The sequence below is a fragment of the Cervus elaphus genome, chromosome 3, assembly GCF_910594005.1.
Source record: "Cervus elaphus chromosome 3, mCerEla1.1, whole genome shotgun sequence".
In the NCBI taxonomy this organism is placed as follows: domain Eukaryota; kingdom Metazoa; phylum Chordata; class Mammalia; order Artiodactyla; family Cervidae; genus Cervus; species Cervus elaphus.
In genome coordinates this window covers 33,414,228-33,429,914 of record NC_057817.1, presented here as the reverse complement: position 1 = coordinate 33,429,914, position 15,687 = coordinate 33,414,228, and the positions used below count along the sequence as shown (strand labels likewise).

The 15,687-nt window shown below is 39.5% G+C and overlaps 1 protein-coding gene across 7 annotated transcripts in view; it reads right to left on the bottom strand.

Moving 5' to 3' along the window:
- The window catches only part of SLC38A1 (solute carrier family 38 member 1), a 71,155-nt gene that overhangs the window by 38,195 nt on the left and 17,273 nt on the right, over positions 1-15,687 (bottom strand). For all 7 annotated transcript variants that reach the window (XR_006337571.1, XM_043886313.1, XM_043886305.1 and 4 more), the window contains 3 exons: positions 14,725-14,942; positions 5,427-5,502; positions 5,022-5,137 (listed from right to left, as the gene is read on the bottom strand). Coding sequence is in view for 6 of the 7 variants with exons in the window: in XM_043886313.1 (XP_043742248.1) it covers positions 5,022-5,137; positions 5,427-5,502; positions 14,725-14,846 (314 nt within the window). In the remaining variant the exon portion in view is untranslated. The remainder of the gene's footprint in view (positions 1-5,021; positions 5,138-5,426; positions 5,503-14,724; positions 14,943-15,687) is intronic.

Sequence of the window (15,687 nt, the reverse complement as noted above, 5' to 3'; positions counted from 1 at the left end):
AGACAGAGGCTACAGTCCACGGAACTGCAAAAAGTTGGATACGACTGAGCAACTCACACCTTCACACTGTGCTTCAGCACATCCCCAAACTGCTGCTTCAGGGAACAGCCCCATTATATGTATATACTTTTTAACAGAGAATATATACATCTGGAACAACTATAAGCTGAGATTCCCCGTGACCATATTTCCTGTTTCTTAAGATGCCAATATAAGGCCTCAGAAAGGCTTTGGATAGCACAAATCCTCACAGTATTCTTATAATAGGGCAGAATTCACTGAATCTAACTGAATCAGATGTGCTTTAAACATGAATGATAGCCATTATAGTCAGGTCCCCCAAATAAGCCCCAATCTCATCCAAGAAAGAGCAATCACCCCAGCAAGTTTCCAGATGACCCCAGTGAAGAGTCCAGCACCCAGCCTCAGTGAGACACAGAGGAGCCTTCCCAGCTGCTTTTCTAAAGAAGCCTGGGCAGGCTTGGACTCATTCTCGGCATTGGCCAATAAGTCTGGAACAGGGCCCTGTACCACATGAATTATCTTCATCCTGCCAACTGCTTCTTGGCTTTGAGCAGCTGTGGGACCAGCTGGTTTTACAACACAGAGTGAGCCCTTGTTCTGAGGTAGGAGCGTTCTGTATTCTGTGAAAAACTTGTAAGTTTGGGTCTCTTTACAACTACCTTCATGAGCTTTACCCTGAAGATTTGGTGTGTGGTTCTGGCTATTCATGGATCTTGCAAAGAACCAAATAACCTATAATGGTTTTATCCAGAGCAGATCTTCCTACAACTATAAAAGTCACCTTTATCTAAGTCTTTGCCTCAATCAGAAGCTGAAGAGTCATAAGACAAGACTTATCCCTGAACCAGTGTAACTAAAAATCAGCCACATTTCAGGAATGGTTGATGGAACACTAGAATTTACTCCTGCTTCCCCTGCCCCAATAAACCTGTAAAGGGATTTTTTTTTTCAAAAGGCACAAAACTGCTAGGATAGCAAGAATAGGAGAGAAGAGACAATTACAAAGTTTCAGAAGCTGGAAAGCAGACAGATCTGAAACTTAAATTTGCAGTGGAGAAAGCCAAGCCGGTTTATACCACAGAATTCCCAAAAGGCCCTGGTAGCATTACTGGAAGTGGACAACAGTGGACCTGATGAGCTAAAATAAAGAGGATCTGTCAAACTTCAAGAAATAGCTACATTCCTCAGACCAGGTATCTACTCTGTAAATTGAGCGGACTGCTCCTCTCCCATCTAAGCAAAAGATATATAAATATATTCCCTGAAAAGCATAAACTGTAAGTCTCCAAGTGAGAGGCCCAGCACAACTTGTGGGGGACGGGTACTGCAATGAAAATCAGGATTGGGTGCACACATGCACAGAGATATTCTCCCAAGCCATTTCCCTCTACTTGGTCCCCAGAAAGATGGCAGCAATGGCAAAGATGGCCCAGGCCTTACAGGAAGATCTCTGGGTGATGTGAACAGCCAAGGAGAAACTGACATGGCTGGTTCCCCAAGAAAAGGGCTACTGACAGCATCTTTAGTTAAGCTATTTCCAACAAGCCCCACTCACGTATACCAGATTTCAATTAGCCTCGTTCTCCCCCCACCCCCAGGCAATTCTTGAATACAGCAGACAGAGAGGGAAAACCCTGACATCTAAGGAAAGATTCTAAAATGAAAGAGTCCAAAACAGAAAAGTCAACTTTCATCACAAGAGGACAATCAGCAGAACTCAGATTATAGAAATTCTATAGGACCAATGTCTTAGTTTCAACAAATAAATTGCACAGAAGAGGACAGAAGAGAATGGGGGGCCTACAAACTCAGAGACTTAAATCACATACCAAACGTTTGTACGATATGGACCTTATTTGAGTATTGATGTGAACAATCCAATTGTTTTTTTAAAAATGAGATAATCAGAGCAATTTAAATATTGTTTTGATATTTGATGATATTAAGGGACTGTGGTTAATTTTTGGGATATGACATATTATGATTATGTTTTACAGCCCCTATATATTAGTGAAATAACTGAAATATTTTTTAATGAAATGATGGCTTGGATTTGCTTCACAACAACCTGGGAAAGGGGCTGAGTAAACAAGCAGGGTCATGAGATAAAGGGAACAAGGGAAGCTTTCAGATTCTCTACCTGGTGTTCGAAATTTTCCAAAATAGAGAAAAATGATCACCAGAATCCTCAGGGAAAACAATGAAATCATAAAACAGAAAAAAAATAATATAAAAAAAGGAACATTCAAAGAGGGTTTAAAACCTCCTGTAAATAAAAAATAAGAAGAAATAAAACACTCAGTAAAGAGTTGGAGAAAAACTTGATGGCGTATCCCAGAAAGTACAGTGAAAAAGTACACAAATTAAATAAAGAAAAGAATAAAAAGTTAGAGGGCTAGTCCAGAAGGTCTAAAATCTTGGTACCAGTTTTAGAAAGAGAGAAAAAGAGAAAAAGCAGGAACAAATTCATCAAGACAACAGTGTAAGAAGATGTTCCAGAACTGAAGACCATGAATTTCTAAGAGAAAAGCTGTACCAGTTGCCTGAGACAATGGATGAAAAGAGATGCATAGCAAGACACATCACTGTGAAACTGCAGAACATTAGGAACAAAGCGATTTGGCAAGTTTCCAGGAAAGACAAAATAAAAACAAAAGCCCTGGCTATATATAAAAGATCTGGAATCAGAAGCATTTGTGACTTCATAACAGAAAAAAACTAGGAAAGAATGAAGCAATGCCTTCCAAATTAGGAAGGAAAATGACTGCCAATAGAGAGTTTATATCTAGCCAAACTACCAATCAATGATGAAGGCAGAATAAAAATATTTTTCAGATATGAAGGTCTCAGAAATTTTATTTCTATTTACCCTTCTCAGCAGCAAAAGCAAGGAAGTAAATCCAGAAACAGCAAGAAATGAAAATACAGGGAACAAAGGATCTAGCAGAGAAGAAAGAAGGAGGGAATTACCAGGATGGTGACAAAGAGATTCCAGAATAAAAGTCTATACTCTCCAAGCATCTGGAGAAGGCAATGGCAGCCCACTCCAGTACTCTTGCCTGGAAAATTCCATGGATGGAGGAACCTGGTGGGCTGCAGTCCATGGGGTCGCTAAGAGTCGGACACAACTGAGTGACTTCCCTTTCACTTTTCACTTTCATGCATTGCAGAAGGAAATGGCAACCCACTCCAGTGTTCTTGCCTGGAGAATCCCAGGGACGGGGGAGCCTGGTGAGCTTCTGTCCATGGGGTCGCACAGAGCCGGACACGACTGAAGCGACTTAGCAGCAGCAGCTCCAAGCATCAGTTCCCTTATCTGTAAAACTGGGAACTGACAGTGGTACCTGCCTCATAGACTTGTCAGGACTCAGCATAAAACACTCTGAGTAGTTCCTGACATACAGTATAAGCCACAAGAGTTTTCTCATTATCCTTATTAAAGAATTGACACTTTGTATATTACAATAGCTAAAACGAAAGAAATCAATGTAAAACACTTACATCTGAACCAAACTTATTTCCAGCTTTGGAATAACTGAAAATTTTCACAGAACCATAGGGTTTTGGAGGTAAATAGGGTTGTGAGGTTTTTTCTAGTGCAATTTTCTTGCTTCAAAGCATAGGGAATTCCAGCTCACAGTAGCTAAGACTGGACTACACAACCATTTAGAAGGAGAGACTAGCAGTCAGGTGTTTCATGTCAATGCACTGAAAATCACAAATGCAGCTACTCAAACTCCATCTATGGTATCCTCACAGGGTCAGAGTTTCACATATACAAAAAAAAATATCACCATAGAAACATTTTGTTCAACTTCTGTCATTTTAAAACCTGGCACTTGGCTCAAGATATACATACACAGAAAGACCACCTAGGAAGATTCAGTCTGGGCAATAAAGAGAAGAGGGTTTCCTGAATCAGGCTGACAAAAGGAAGGCAACATATTAGATTCACTGTCCTATGCAGAGCTGCTCTGATTCTAGGAAGGACACCTCTAGTGGGTTTACACACAAAAGTAAGAATATTAATCCCTATAGCACAGCCTGGATGGGCAGTTTTGATGCCTGAGTAGTGGGATGGGTAGCAATGTACTTCTGTCACAGTTGTCTAAGTTTTTCTAAAGAAATAAACACAATGTGCAGGGTTAGTAGTCTTTTCGGAACTGCTTCCAAAGAAATGATGGATACAACAATGAGGACAATTGGGCAAACCCAATGAACAGTGGGAGTGTCGTCAGGGGCAAAAAGGCAAGATCCCAGGAGAAGAGCATTTTGTACCAGCCTCATCAGGCAGAGCACCACTGATACTCCTCTGAGGTGCAAGAGGGGAATCAGACTGGGTAGGAATTTTCCTGGTATAAATGATGATTTCTATGATCTGCCATCTCATTCCAACTGAAATTAAGCCCTCTGTACATTTGCAGAAAGTCTTCTTCAACGGTTTGAGATGAACTTATTGTGAAAGAAAACTGTCCATTTTCTTTTCACTGAATCTCAGGGGGAAAGTACACCCTATTTTCTCATCTTTAAAACACTGAAAACTTCTGTGCTTCTTGAATATTTCTTACAAACAAAGTTGCAGTTACCTTTGGATATAGTTCATGTCCCACAGCAATTCAAATGCCAAAGTGGTGACTGGATGGATTAAATACCTCTTAATATTTTCACCATTTAGCTGAGATTTAAGGTGACAAGTCAAGAGTCCAAAAATACAAGTGCTATTTTCAAATCTTTTATCCTTTTCACAAGTGCTTATTTTGGTATTTTTGATTAATAAAACGATCTTCTATTTTCTTAGGTATACAAACATTAGGGGCTTCTTGGAAAAAAACCATTCAAACAAACAATACAAAAGTATGCATTAACTTAGTCAAGCTAGTAAAACATAAAAAGAAATAAGAACCATTTAAAAATATTTCCAATGTCTTCTGGGTATGAACAGAAACATACAGAAAATGCAGTTTTTAAATGGAAAGTATGGCTGTGTCAACACTCACAGAAAAAGTAGGATTCCAGTGTTTGCCAGGGCAAAGGCGAGTCCTAAAATCCCACTGCCCATAATGGCGTTGCTTAGGTTAAAAACAGACATGCCCAAGGAGGTCGTTCCTGGAATCTGAACAGAGACACAGTCACACTAAACAAAACAGTCCTCCAGAAAGATCATCACTCCAAAGCCTTTAAAGCACTATCAGGAACCAACAGGGAAATGAAACTCAAGGAATTCTTTCTTCGTGGTCTAGTTATTTTTTCAAATGGGTTTCAGGAGAGAATACACAGGCTCCGAGGAATGTCTTGGTGAGTAAATAGCTATGCTTTCGGTACTATGCTGAATGAAATCAAAAACATCTGTTGCAATTATCATAATTTAAAAAATAAGCAAACTTTATTAAAATGACACTTACATAGTCATCACATTTCTTTTTTTCCAAGTGGCTGTTCGTGAGACTTCTTCTACTTTCACGATCAGAAATAAACTTGCTGTAAAGAGAGGCATAATGATTTAATCTCATTATAATGACTTGGGAGCTTAACATCATGACTGAATGATTTATTATTTACCAAAACATCATGCATGAAAAGTTATCAATCAGTTATCTAAGAGTTTATCGTCCTATCCAACTGCTCTCACTAGCTTGTCTGTTTTTCTTTGGTCAGGATTGTTCTTGTTGTTCAATCACTAAGTTGTGTCCCATTCTTTGTGACCCATGGACTGCAGCACACTAGGCTTCCCTGTCCTTCACCATCTCCTGGAGTTTGCTCAAACTCATACCCATTGAGTTGGTGATGCCATCCAACCATCTCATCCTCTGTTGTTCCCTTCTCCTCCTGCCCTCAATCCTTCCCAGCATCAAAGTCTTTTCCAATAAGTCAGCACTACGCATCAGGTGGCCAAAGTATTGGAGCTTCAGCTTCAGCATCAGTCCTTTCAATGAATATTTGGGCTTGATTTCCTTTCGGACTGACTGGCTTGGTCTCTTTGCTTTCCGAGGGACACTCAAGAGTCTTCTCCAGCACCACAACTCAAAAGCATTAATTCTTCAATGCTCAGCCTTCTTTATGGTCCAACTTTCACAACCATATATGACTACTGGAAAAACCATAGCTTTGACATTATGGACCTTTGTTGGTAAAGTAATGTTTCTGCTTTTTAATACGCTGTCTAGATTTGTCATAGCTTTTCTTCCAAGGAGCAAGCGTCTTTTAATTTCATGGCTGCTTTTAATTTTTGTCAGGATTAGTTGCTCACATTCTTGTTTTACCTAATAAACTAAAAGTGCTCCAAGAGCAGACACTTTGCCTCATTCCTTTTTACATCCCTCACTCTACTTAGTACCAAACAATGCAAACAGTAGATGCTCATCTTTAGAGGAAACAAAAGACAACTCTAAGTCAAAAAGAGTTATAAATTTTGGGTAATTTTAATACCAATAAATTAAAACACTCTATGCAATGCAAGTTAACTTTTATATAGATTTTTCTCTAATGGAACATTACATAATGTCAAAAATACTATAAAGCGGGCATTTAAAAAGAATACTGGAGACAGGTCTCTTCATAAGCTCACATTCTTGGAGTACAAAGTTATTACACAGGAATTCCCTCCTCTCACCCCTGCAAAAATGGAAAATAACTCTTTCCCCATGAAACATTACTTTAGCACCTGCTTATATATGGGCAATGTGGGAGGCGTGGAGATGTGTCGTAAGTGATGTAGACACTAGCCCATAGGAGTTCAGATGAGGAAATTATGGTAGAGGAGGAAGGGCATATGGTCCATGGTCAGGGGCAGAGTTAGGGCTTAGAGGGATTCAGAACTTGAGTTCAATCCTCACTTGTTCTGAGGGCATGAGTATGCTACCCCAGTTTCCTCATCTGTGAAATGGGAATGACACTATTGCATTATCTCACAGTGTTACTGGGACAGTTAGATGAGAGCACGTGTACAGCTCCAGGCACAGAATGAAAGGAACACTTTCTGAATCTGGGGAAGATTCAGACAGGCTGAGTAGAGTCAAGTATATACAAAACATACAGAAGGAGGCAATCAGAATGCTCTAAGAACCAGCAAATATATTATTGGGATTAACACTAGAACTTTATGGCTTAAATTTCTAATTTAAAAAATTTCCCATTAAAAAAAGAAGTGCTATTGTCAAGGAAAAGTTCACCCATAAGTAAACTGCTACATGTAAGAGTAAAACATGTTAGGAATTCTTTCTGGCTTTTCTGGAAATTTAATTATCTGGTTTTAGTAAGAACTAATCCATGAATTTTTCACTAATAAATATAAAGACACTTGAACTAGACTATTTTAAAGAAGCATGTATTTTTGAACTATACATTTTCAGATGCTTTTCTGAATGAAGCTGTATTTCACAATAAACCATTTTTTAATGAAAGATATATATCATCAATGTTGGTTTTATTTATCTACCTCTTTCATCTTGAGGTTTGCTTCAAACCATATTCTTCAGGTTTCCTTTTTTCACCTGGATAAACCAAAGGCAAGCAACATACAAACTATGAACCTCCCCTGAGGCCACCACCTGCTATGAGCAACACAATCTGTGGTTTATTTCCTTCAGCATCTGCATTTGCCTAGGACCTGTCTGGTGACTGTCAGAAATGAAAAGGAAGTGAAGAAAACCTTGGTCTCCTGAAACACAGGAGGTGCTGTTCCAGTTGAGGAGCATTTCCTACAGTCCTGTATGGATATGAGACCATAAAGAAGGCTGAGTGCCGAAGAATTGATGTTTTCAAATTGTGGTGCTGGAGAAGACCCTTGAGAGTCCAAGGAGATCAAACCAGTTCGTTGGAAGGACTGATGCTGAAGCTGAAGTTCAAATACTTTGGTCACCTGACGCAAAGAGCCAACTCATTGGAAAAGACCCTGATACTGGTAAAGATTGAGGGCAGGAGAAGGGGGAGGCAGAGGATGAGAATGCTGGATGGCATCAACTGACTCAATGGACATGAGTTTGAGTCAACTCTGAGAGTAAAGGACAGGGAAGCCTAGCGCGTTGCAGTCCATGGGTCACAAAGAGTTGGACACAACTTAGTGACTGAACGACAACAACGGACCGAAACACCAGAACAGGAACATCAGATCATGCAAAACGGAGATGAGATAAGGGAGCCAGAAAAGGAAAAACCATTACTGGGTGGGATCAGCCAGAGGAATCTTAAAGGCTGAGGTCTGGGAAATAGCATGGCAGGGTCTTAGCAAGAGAATGACATAAAGAAAGCCACTTCTCTGGAGACCCACCTGACAGTACTCTAACCTTGGCCCTTCTTTCACCCTTAACATTTTAAATCTTTCCACAGAACTGCGGTTTACAGATCTGGCTGGAGAGGGACAAGGGAGAGCAGCCTTCCTTTTCATCCTGGCAGCCCAAGGAAACGGGGGTGCTGGACTTGCCAAAATGAAATGGACTCATATTGAGTGCTGCTGTTAAATAAAAGACTGCATGTAATCAGATTAATTTTAACAACCAACTTAAGTCTGCCAAATCATTATCCAGAAGGTCCCGTTTGCCTTTCTTGTGGAGGGACTTGCTTTCCAAAGAGAATTTTCACTATTTTTAAATAAAGGGGAAAATCCCCAACATTTTCAAATCAACTAAAGCAAACACCAATAAGCCTCCTGTTATGGCAGGTCTAAGCTCCTGGCCTGCCCGTGCACCCCAGACTTGGGGCAGAAAGCTGACAGAGAAAAATGGATCAAGGCACCAGGATGCAGGGGCATTCCGCAGGGTCAGAGGCTGCAGCGGAAGGGGAGGAAGAAGAGGCCCCTGCATGCCTGCTAGCTCCCTGCTGCAACGCTTCCACAGGAGGAAAATAATGCATGGGACTTGCAGAGCTGTTGCGATGAGGAACCATGAAGAAGCTTATTAAAACACATTCTGCCTCAAGTGCCTCCCGATTCTGCCTCTTTCCGTCTACTTTATGCAGCCAAGCTTAATAGGTTCTCCCAAAAATCTTTACTAGCGCTCCTACTGAAAAAGTTTTCAGAACAAATTGCTTGGCCTGCAAATTCCAGGTACTGCAGAATTTGATTTGGCCTCGCTGTTCAATCTTAGCTTCCCCTGCTATTCTGAATGGTCTTCCCAAGAGGCTGTGAGGATGGAGATAGGACCAGGGCATTCGGAGAACAGAGACTGAAAAACAGTACCACTAGGAATGCACTCTCCCTTCAAGAGCCCCTCCATCCTCCTCTAAGCCAGTGTTTTCCTGCCTGGTTCATGACCCTCATCCACTGTGTGTGTGCTGGATATTCCAGATTGATTGGACTTTTCTGACTCTGACCTACATATGATTTTTCTGTGGCATCAACCGTGGCAGTAAGCACTAATCTTGCATTCAGAGTGGTGGCGTCATGTTCTCACTCCTTCTTCCATGTACCTGCCCCTCTCATTAGCAACTCAGAAGAACCCTCCATAAACCTAAGGCTCCTCTTCCACTGAGGAACTAGACTGGCTTAGGCTATAGGGAAATCTTGCTTGGAAAGAATGAAGTACTCAAAGAAAGTCTCTGTATTTTCTTTATGGTGTTTCCACATTTTCTTCTTTTTTATTTTTCAATCTTTGCTTTGTATTGCTGTAAACTTAAACGCACATACACATAACAAAAACAATCTTTTTATGATGGAAAAGTCCATTTATAATAACTAGGTCAGCAGCTTATCACAAGTTTCCGTTATCTCACCATTTTAAAAATGCAATTGCCTGTTAAAAAAGCACTGACCTCTGGCAAAGACCTCTTTATTGACTTAAAAATGGGCTATTGGAGAAGGTGTCTTTGACATGTGGTCTCAGGATGATAAGAGTATTATTAAGAAAGAGTTTTCGCTGGGTCGGTCTGTACCCATAAAGCAGAATTCGATCAACTCTTAGGTAGGCAACTGTTCTGTGGACAAAACAAAACAAAAATCTACAGTGGCTGTCATGCTGACCTTCAATAGACAAAGCCTTAAAAAAGGATGCAGGCATTATACTGAGGTATGTGAAGGAGGCAAGCAATATAGAGCAGTTATTTAAAACCAAAAATAAACCAACAACAACAATCCAATTAAGGATGGGTTGTACAATGGGAAAATAATCTTCCTATTTTAATCTCCACCAATCAGGTTCTTACTACATTACAGTGTTTCACTGGAGGATTCATAACACAAAAGAGATGAATAGCTGAACTTAAATAACCTTTCCTTGCTGTCCCCCTGAAACACTACCTTCTATACGAAGGAAAGAGAAAAGGAGGAAAAAAGCATGTATGAAAGAGTATGGAAAACATGAAAGAATTACAGAAACAGCAGGTATTTTAAGAGAATACTGAGAGGTGAACAAAGCCTTATTTGGTGGATAAACTCTACTGAAAATAGGAGAAAACAGACTTCTGTTGCAGCAGGAATGATTAAAGCCAGGGAAGAATTTTCCAACATGAAAACTGAATATAAGAAGAAGTTATGGCTTCTTCTTCCCAAAGGTACAGAAAAGACATTAGAAGAAAAGAAGTGATAACTTTTCAAGAGTCCTCCCAACGATACAAACGTAGTTCATCAACTCTGAAAGACAAGGGACCAAGAGGAAAAAGGCTGATGCAAGTGTGTAGTGACAAGAGTTTCTCATTAAGGAAAATCTTAAGGAGAGACTCTCAGATTTTGTTACAAGCTTCCTGGGTCATAACAACAATAACTATACATGGAGATGAGAACAACAGTATATAAATGTTAAAATATGTGACTATTTGCCTGGATACAGTTAATATCATCTATGAATATTTCAACAACTTTAGGATAACAATAACCAACAATCACCCCAAACCTAAAACAGTTTTGTCAGTACTTGGTTGGAGAAGAAAGATGTGCTTGCCAAAGAAAGAGGTCTGTACTTTTGTTAGAGACTTTCCCATATCTTGCCAGACCCTGTGCCAAGTACTTTATGAGTTTTCTCATCTCTTTTCACAATAATTAAGCTCCATTTTAGAGAAATCAAGTAACTTGACTAAAGTTACATTACTAATAACTAACCCATTGAGCCAGGATTGAACTTAAGCCGGCTGATAGTACAGCTTGAGTCCTTAACCTACAAACAGCATTGCGTTTAATATTCCCCAGCAATCCCAGGAGGTCAGGTATTATTTTCATACTTGTCTTATAGAGATGGAGCCAAGGTTTAAGCACAAGATCACACAAGACCTATGGATGGAGCCAGCATTCAATACAAGTTGAAATTCAAACCATGTACTTAACAGCTCGCTCTGTCTGTCTCTTTCATTTAACAAATACTTTGAGATGTTTGCCCTGTACCGGACACCATTACAGTATCATAACAAGGTACAAGAGATATAAAGACGGTTAAGATGGTTCCTCCTCTCCAGAAGATCATATCTAGAGGAGTGTCTAGAGCTCCTTACTCAAAATGTGGTCCATGGACCAGTTGTAAGGGCATCACCTGGGAGCTTGCAGGAAGTCAGACTTTCAAGCCCAGTTCCAGAGCTGCTGAATCAGAATTTGCATGTTAACAAGTTCGCCAGGTGTTTCATATGCACATTAAAATATCAGCAATACTGGTCCAGTGGACATTTCGAAAGGTTTTGCTGTTCCAGGGGTAGACGTCTATGACTGCAGGGCTTCTGCTGTCTGGCTCAGACAGTAAAGAACCCTCCTGTAATGCAGAGAATCAAGGTTCGATTCCTGAATAGGGAAGATCCCCTGGAGAAGGGAATGGCTACCCACTCCAGTACTCTTGCCTGAAGAATTCCATGGACAGTGGAGCCTGGAAGACTACAGTCCATGGGATCACAAGAGACTCGGGCACAATTTCTATGACTACAACCCCCAAAATTAGGGCATGAAGTAAAACAACTGAACTGGAAGAAGGGCAGGAGTCCTAACACCCAAAGAGCTCTACTCTATTTTTAACTAAACTTTAAAAAATGCTTCTTAAAGTATCCTAGGGGGAAAAGTTTCCAGGCAAGGCTATCAGTTGGATGCCAGGTAATCAGGGTTCAACATTTGCTTTCAACATTTTCTCTAGCTTTCTTACAAAGACGCACTGTTACCTAGAAGTTCACTGTTCTGGGAGAGGATTCTCTTAGATTCATATAATCAGGCCTACCTTCTTCCCACCAATGTGAAAAAGCTACCAGAAGAGTCAGAGGTACTCAGGTGTAGCTCTGCAGAAATCATGGGGGTGGGGGCTCTTTTCTGATGTTTATTTACCTTTTTGGCTTCATGCTATAATACGTTATTTTTAATTTTTATTGGTCTACAGCCAGAAATGAAACAAGATTCATAAACCATGTCAACGAAAGAGGGGAGATAAATAAATGCATCACACTGCATCTGCAACAGTGGAATCAAATTCCAAAAAATACGAGGCTGTACAGCCCATGCCTAGTAGGCAAGTGGGCTCCCTTGGCAGGCACCCAAAGGGGTGAGAAGCGGTGCCTTCTCTTATGGACAAGGGGTTATTGCCTCCAAAACAATACTTTTTCATAGTAAAACTCTTAAAGATCAAGTTCAGAGCCTGAGCTGAATATTATAAAAGACTCTCATTTTAAGGTCCTTAAGGCTTACACTGATTTGGGAATGAAGTTGTTATAAACCCAAAATTTGCTACTTGTGGAACAGCTGATGGATGGCCCATCCATTGTTCAGTAATGACTAGAGGAAATCAGTAGTCAGGAAATCAATAGTGACTACAGAACACCCCAGGAACCCAGAGCAGAAAACAGCACTAGTAGAGTTTGGCAGGGTTTAAACTGAGAGTAGGAACTATCCTTTTCATTCATGCTGGAGCATTTTAATCAGAGGTAGCAGAAGTGGGTAGAAAGACATGGATTTCTTACAGACCTGTATGTGCCCTTGAGCAAGTCATTTTATTTCTCTGAGCTTCCACGTTCTTATTGGTACACTGAATTTCTAAATTTCCTTATTTGCAAAACAATACATTGCATGATATTGTAAGGATTGTTATAAGGATATGTATAATATATAATCACAACTGGCACTCAAGAAATGGCAGTTATTCTTAATAATTATGCAGAAAAGGTGAAAGAAGCAAACTTGGGTCCAACAATAAGAAATATCACTGCATGGTAAATGATACTTGAATGGTAGTGAGGAAGTATTTGGGTTGGAGACTTAATCTCTGAGAACATTTAAGGAAGAGAATAAAGAGGAAGGGGGGCTGAAACTTCTGAGTGTATGTAAATGAGGGCAGCACAACCCTACCCCCAACTTTCAATTATGCATTGTATCAGAATGGAGAGTTTATCAGAAAGGATTGCTGCAGAGATGCCTGGTTAGCTGACAAAATGTTTTCATCCTCCTCCTTCCCAATTTCCTTTTGACCCTGCCCTCCCAAGTGCAGCATGGTCTATGTTCTCATAAGTAGTCCCCATATATTTCACATTTCTCCCAGCCTTTTAGGAGGCCTCAACTCCAAACAAACCACACATAAACACCCAAGCTGCAAAGCTTTCTGATAGGGATCTACATAAGCTGCCAGCAACATGGATGAACCTAGAGATAATCATACTAAGTGAAGTAAGTCAGGCAGAGAAAGATAAATGCCATATGATATCACTTACATGTGGAATCCAAAAATATGACACAAATGAACTTATCTATGAGATGCAAACAGACTCTCTGACATAGAGAACAGACTTGTGGTTGTCAATGGGAGGCGAGTGGGGGAGAGAAGGATTGGGAGTTTGGAGTTAGCAAGTGCAAATTACTATATATAGAATGGATAAACAATAAGGTCCTACTGTATAGCATAGGGAATTATCAATATATTCAATATCAATATATTCAATTTATCCTATGATAAACCATGCTAGAAGACGATATGAAAAAGAATGTATATACATGTAAAACTGAATCACTCTGTTATACACTAGAAACTTACGTAATATATAAATCAACTACACTTCAATAAATTAAAAAAAATTAAATCAGGTCAGATAATGCCCCAAATCATAAAAAAAAATATATATATATATATATACACATATATATTTATGTTTAGTCCTACTCTTGTAACTTAAGAAACACATAACTCAAGGGCTGGAAGAACTTGTTGCGGTCACAGCTGAGGGTGAGAGCCTCCAGGCCAGCATTTTTCCTATCTGCCCCCTACCTCCCCTCACTCACAGTATCTCTTCATCTCTCTCTGTTTCATGTACTCTTTCTCTAGTTTCTCACAGAGGCATTTAGGTCTACGTTATTATTACTTAAAATCCACATTACGAATGATGCTTGTAATGACGTATTTGTCGTTTCAACATGGGAACGCTGGCAAACGCGACTTTGACCGTTTCTTAATTAAAATGTGGGCGAAGCCAGATGACTGTAGTACACATTCAGATATGGTGTGCAGCTAAATTCCAACAGTTGGTCTAATTCATAAGCATAAAGCTTTTGAAAAGTTAGCGCTGGTTGGGGTCCAATGTATTTATACATTTTTATTAGACTCAATTGAAAGATTCGAAAAGATGAATAAATTCCTTTCCTATTTGCTTCATCTGCTATTGCAGACTATGCCCAACAGATGTCACATATGAAATTCAAATTACATCTTCAAATGGAGCATAACTTTAGTCATGAATAATTCAAGAGAATAACTGAAAAACCAGAATAATATTTTAGAGACACTTCTTTCATTGGAGAGAAAGTGTCAGTGGAAAAATACTCACCTGTTTATCTGACCATTCTCTACTTCAGTGAAATCATTGGAATCATTGCTAATGTTATCATCTTCGGGTACCGTCATGTTTTGCAACTCAGTTAATTCGAGTCCACTTTTGAAATGCATCATGTTTAGAAACTACCTGTCGTCAAAAACTGGGTCCAAATTCTCTTTTTCTGAGTGTATTTACAAGTGGATAGCAGCAAAAATATCAGGTTGACACTCCTAAAACACAACACAAGGAAAAATAATTAAACACATAAATACCACTGATTAAAAATAAACAATTTACACACAATTTACTAACAACATAACTTTTACATTTTGTTATTCAATATATTAAAGCAATCTTGGTTCATCAAATTATAGACTGTAAATTTTATGTCCTTCATAAATCTCCCTACATTTTTAACTATAAAATGAGTCTTGTCCCATAATCTTTATGTTCATGTTTATAGAAATACCATGTCATCTTTAGGCAATAGAGATGCCCTTTTATGAAGCAGTAAGTTTAAAAGGAAAGCGATTCAGTTATTTTAATGCGTCAGACCACAGGGCACACACATAGCTGGGTACAGACTGAACAGACACAAAAGCACCTCTGATTTAGCAATCCCAGTTTAATAAAAATGCAAATCCTCAATAAATGGCATCATGCAGGATCAACCACCCAACCTGGAGGTCAAGCAGCAAAGGACAAATCTGTGTTTTGAAATTTAGCAAACAGTTTATCCATCAACTGCAAGAGATTAAATCAATCTCTTCAATGAAATCACTCCATGTCAGGGAATTAGGGAATTAAAAACTCATACTCTGGGGATTTAGGTTAATCCACCTGAAACTATATTTCCTCACAGAAATGAAAGACTTGCCAAGTTCACATTTTCCCCCACACGGATGATTGTGATTTAAATTTCAAAGTGTTGACCATTAATATATAAGAGTTTCAGGCTTCCCAGGTGGCTCAGTA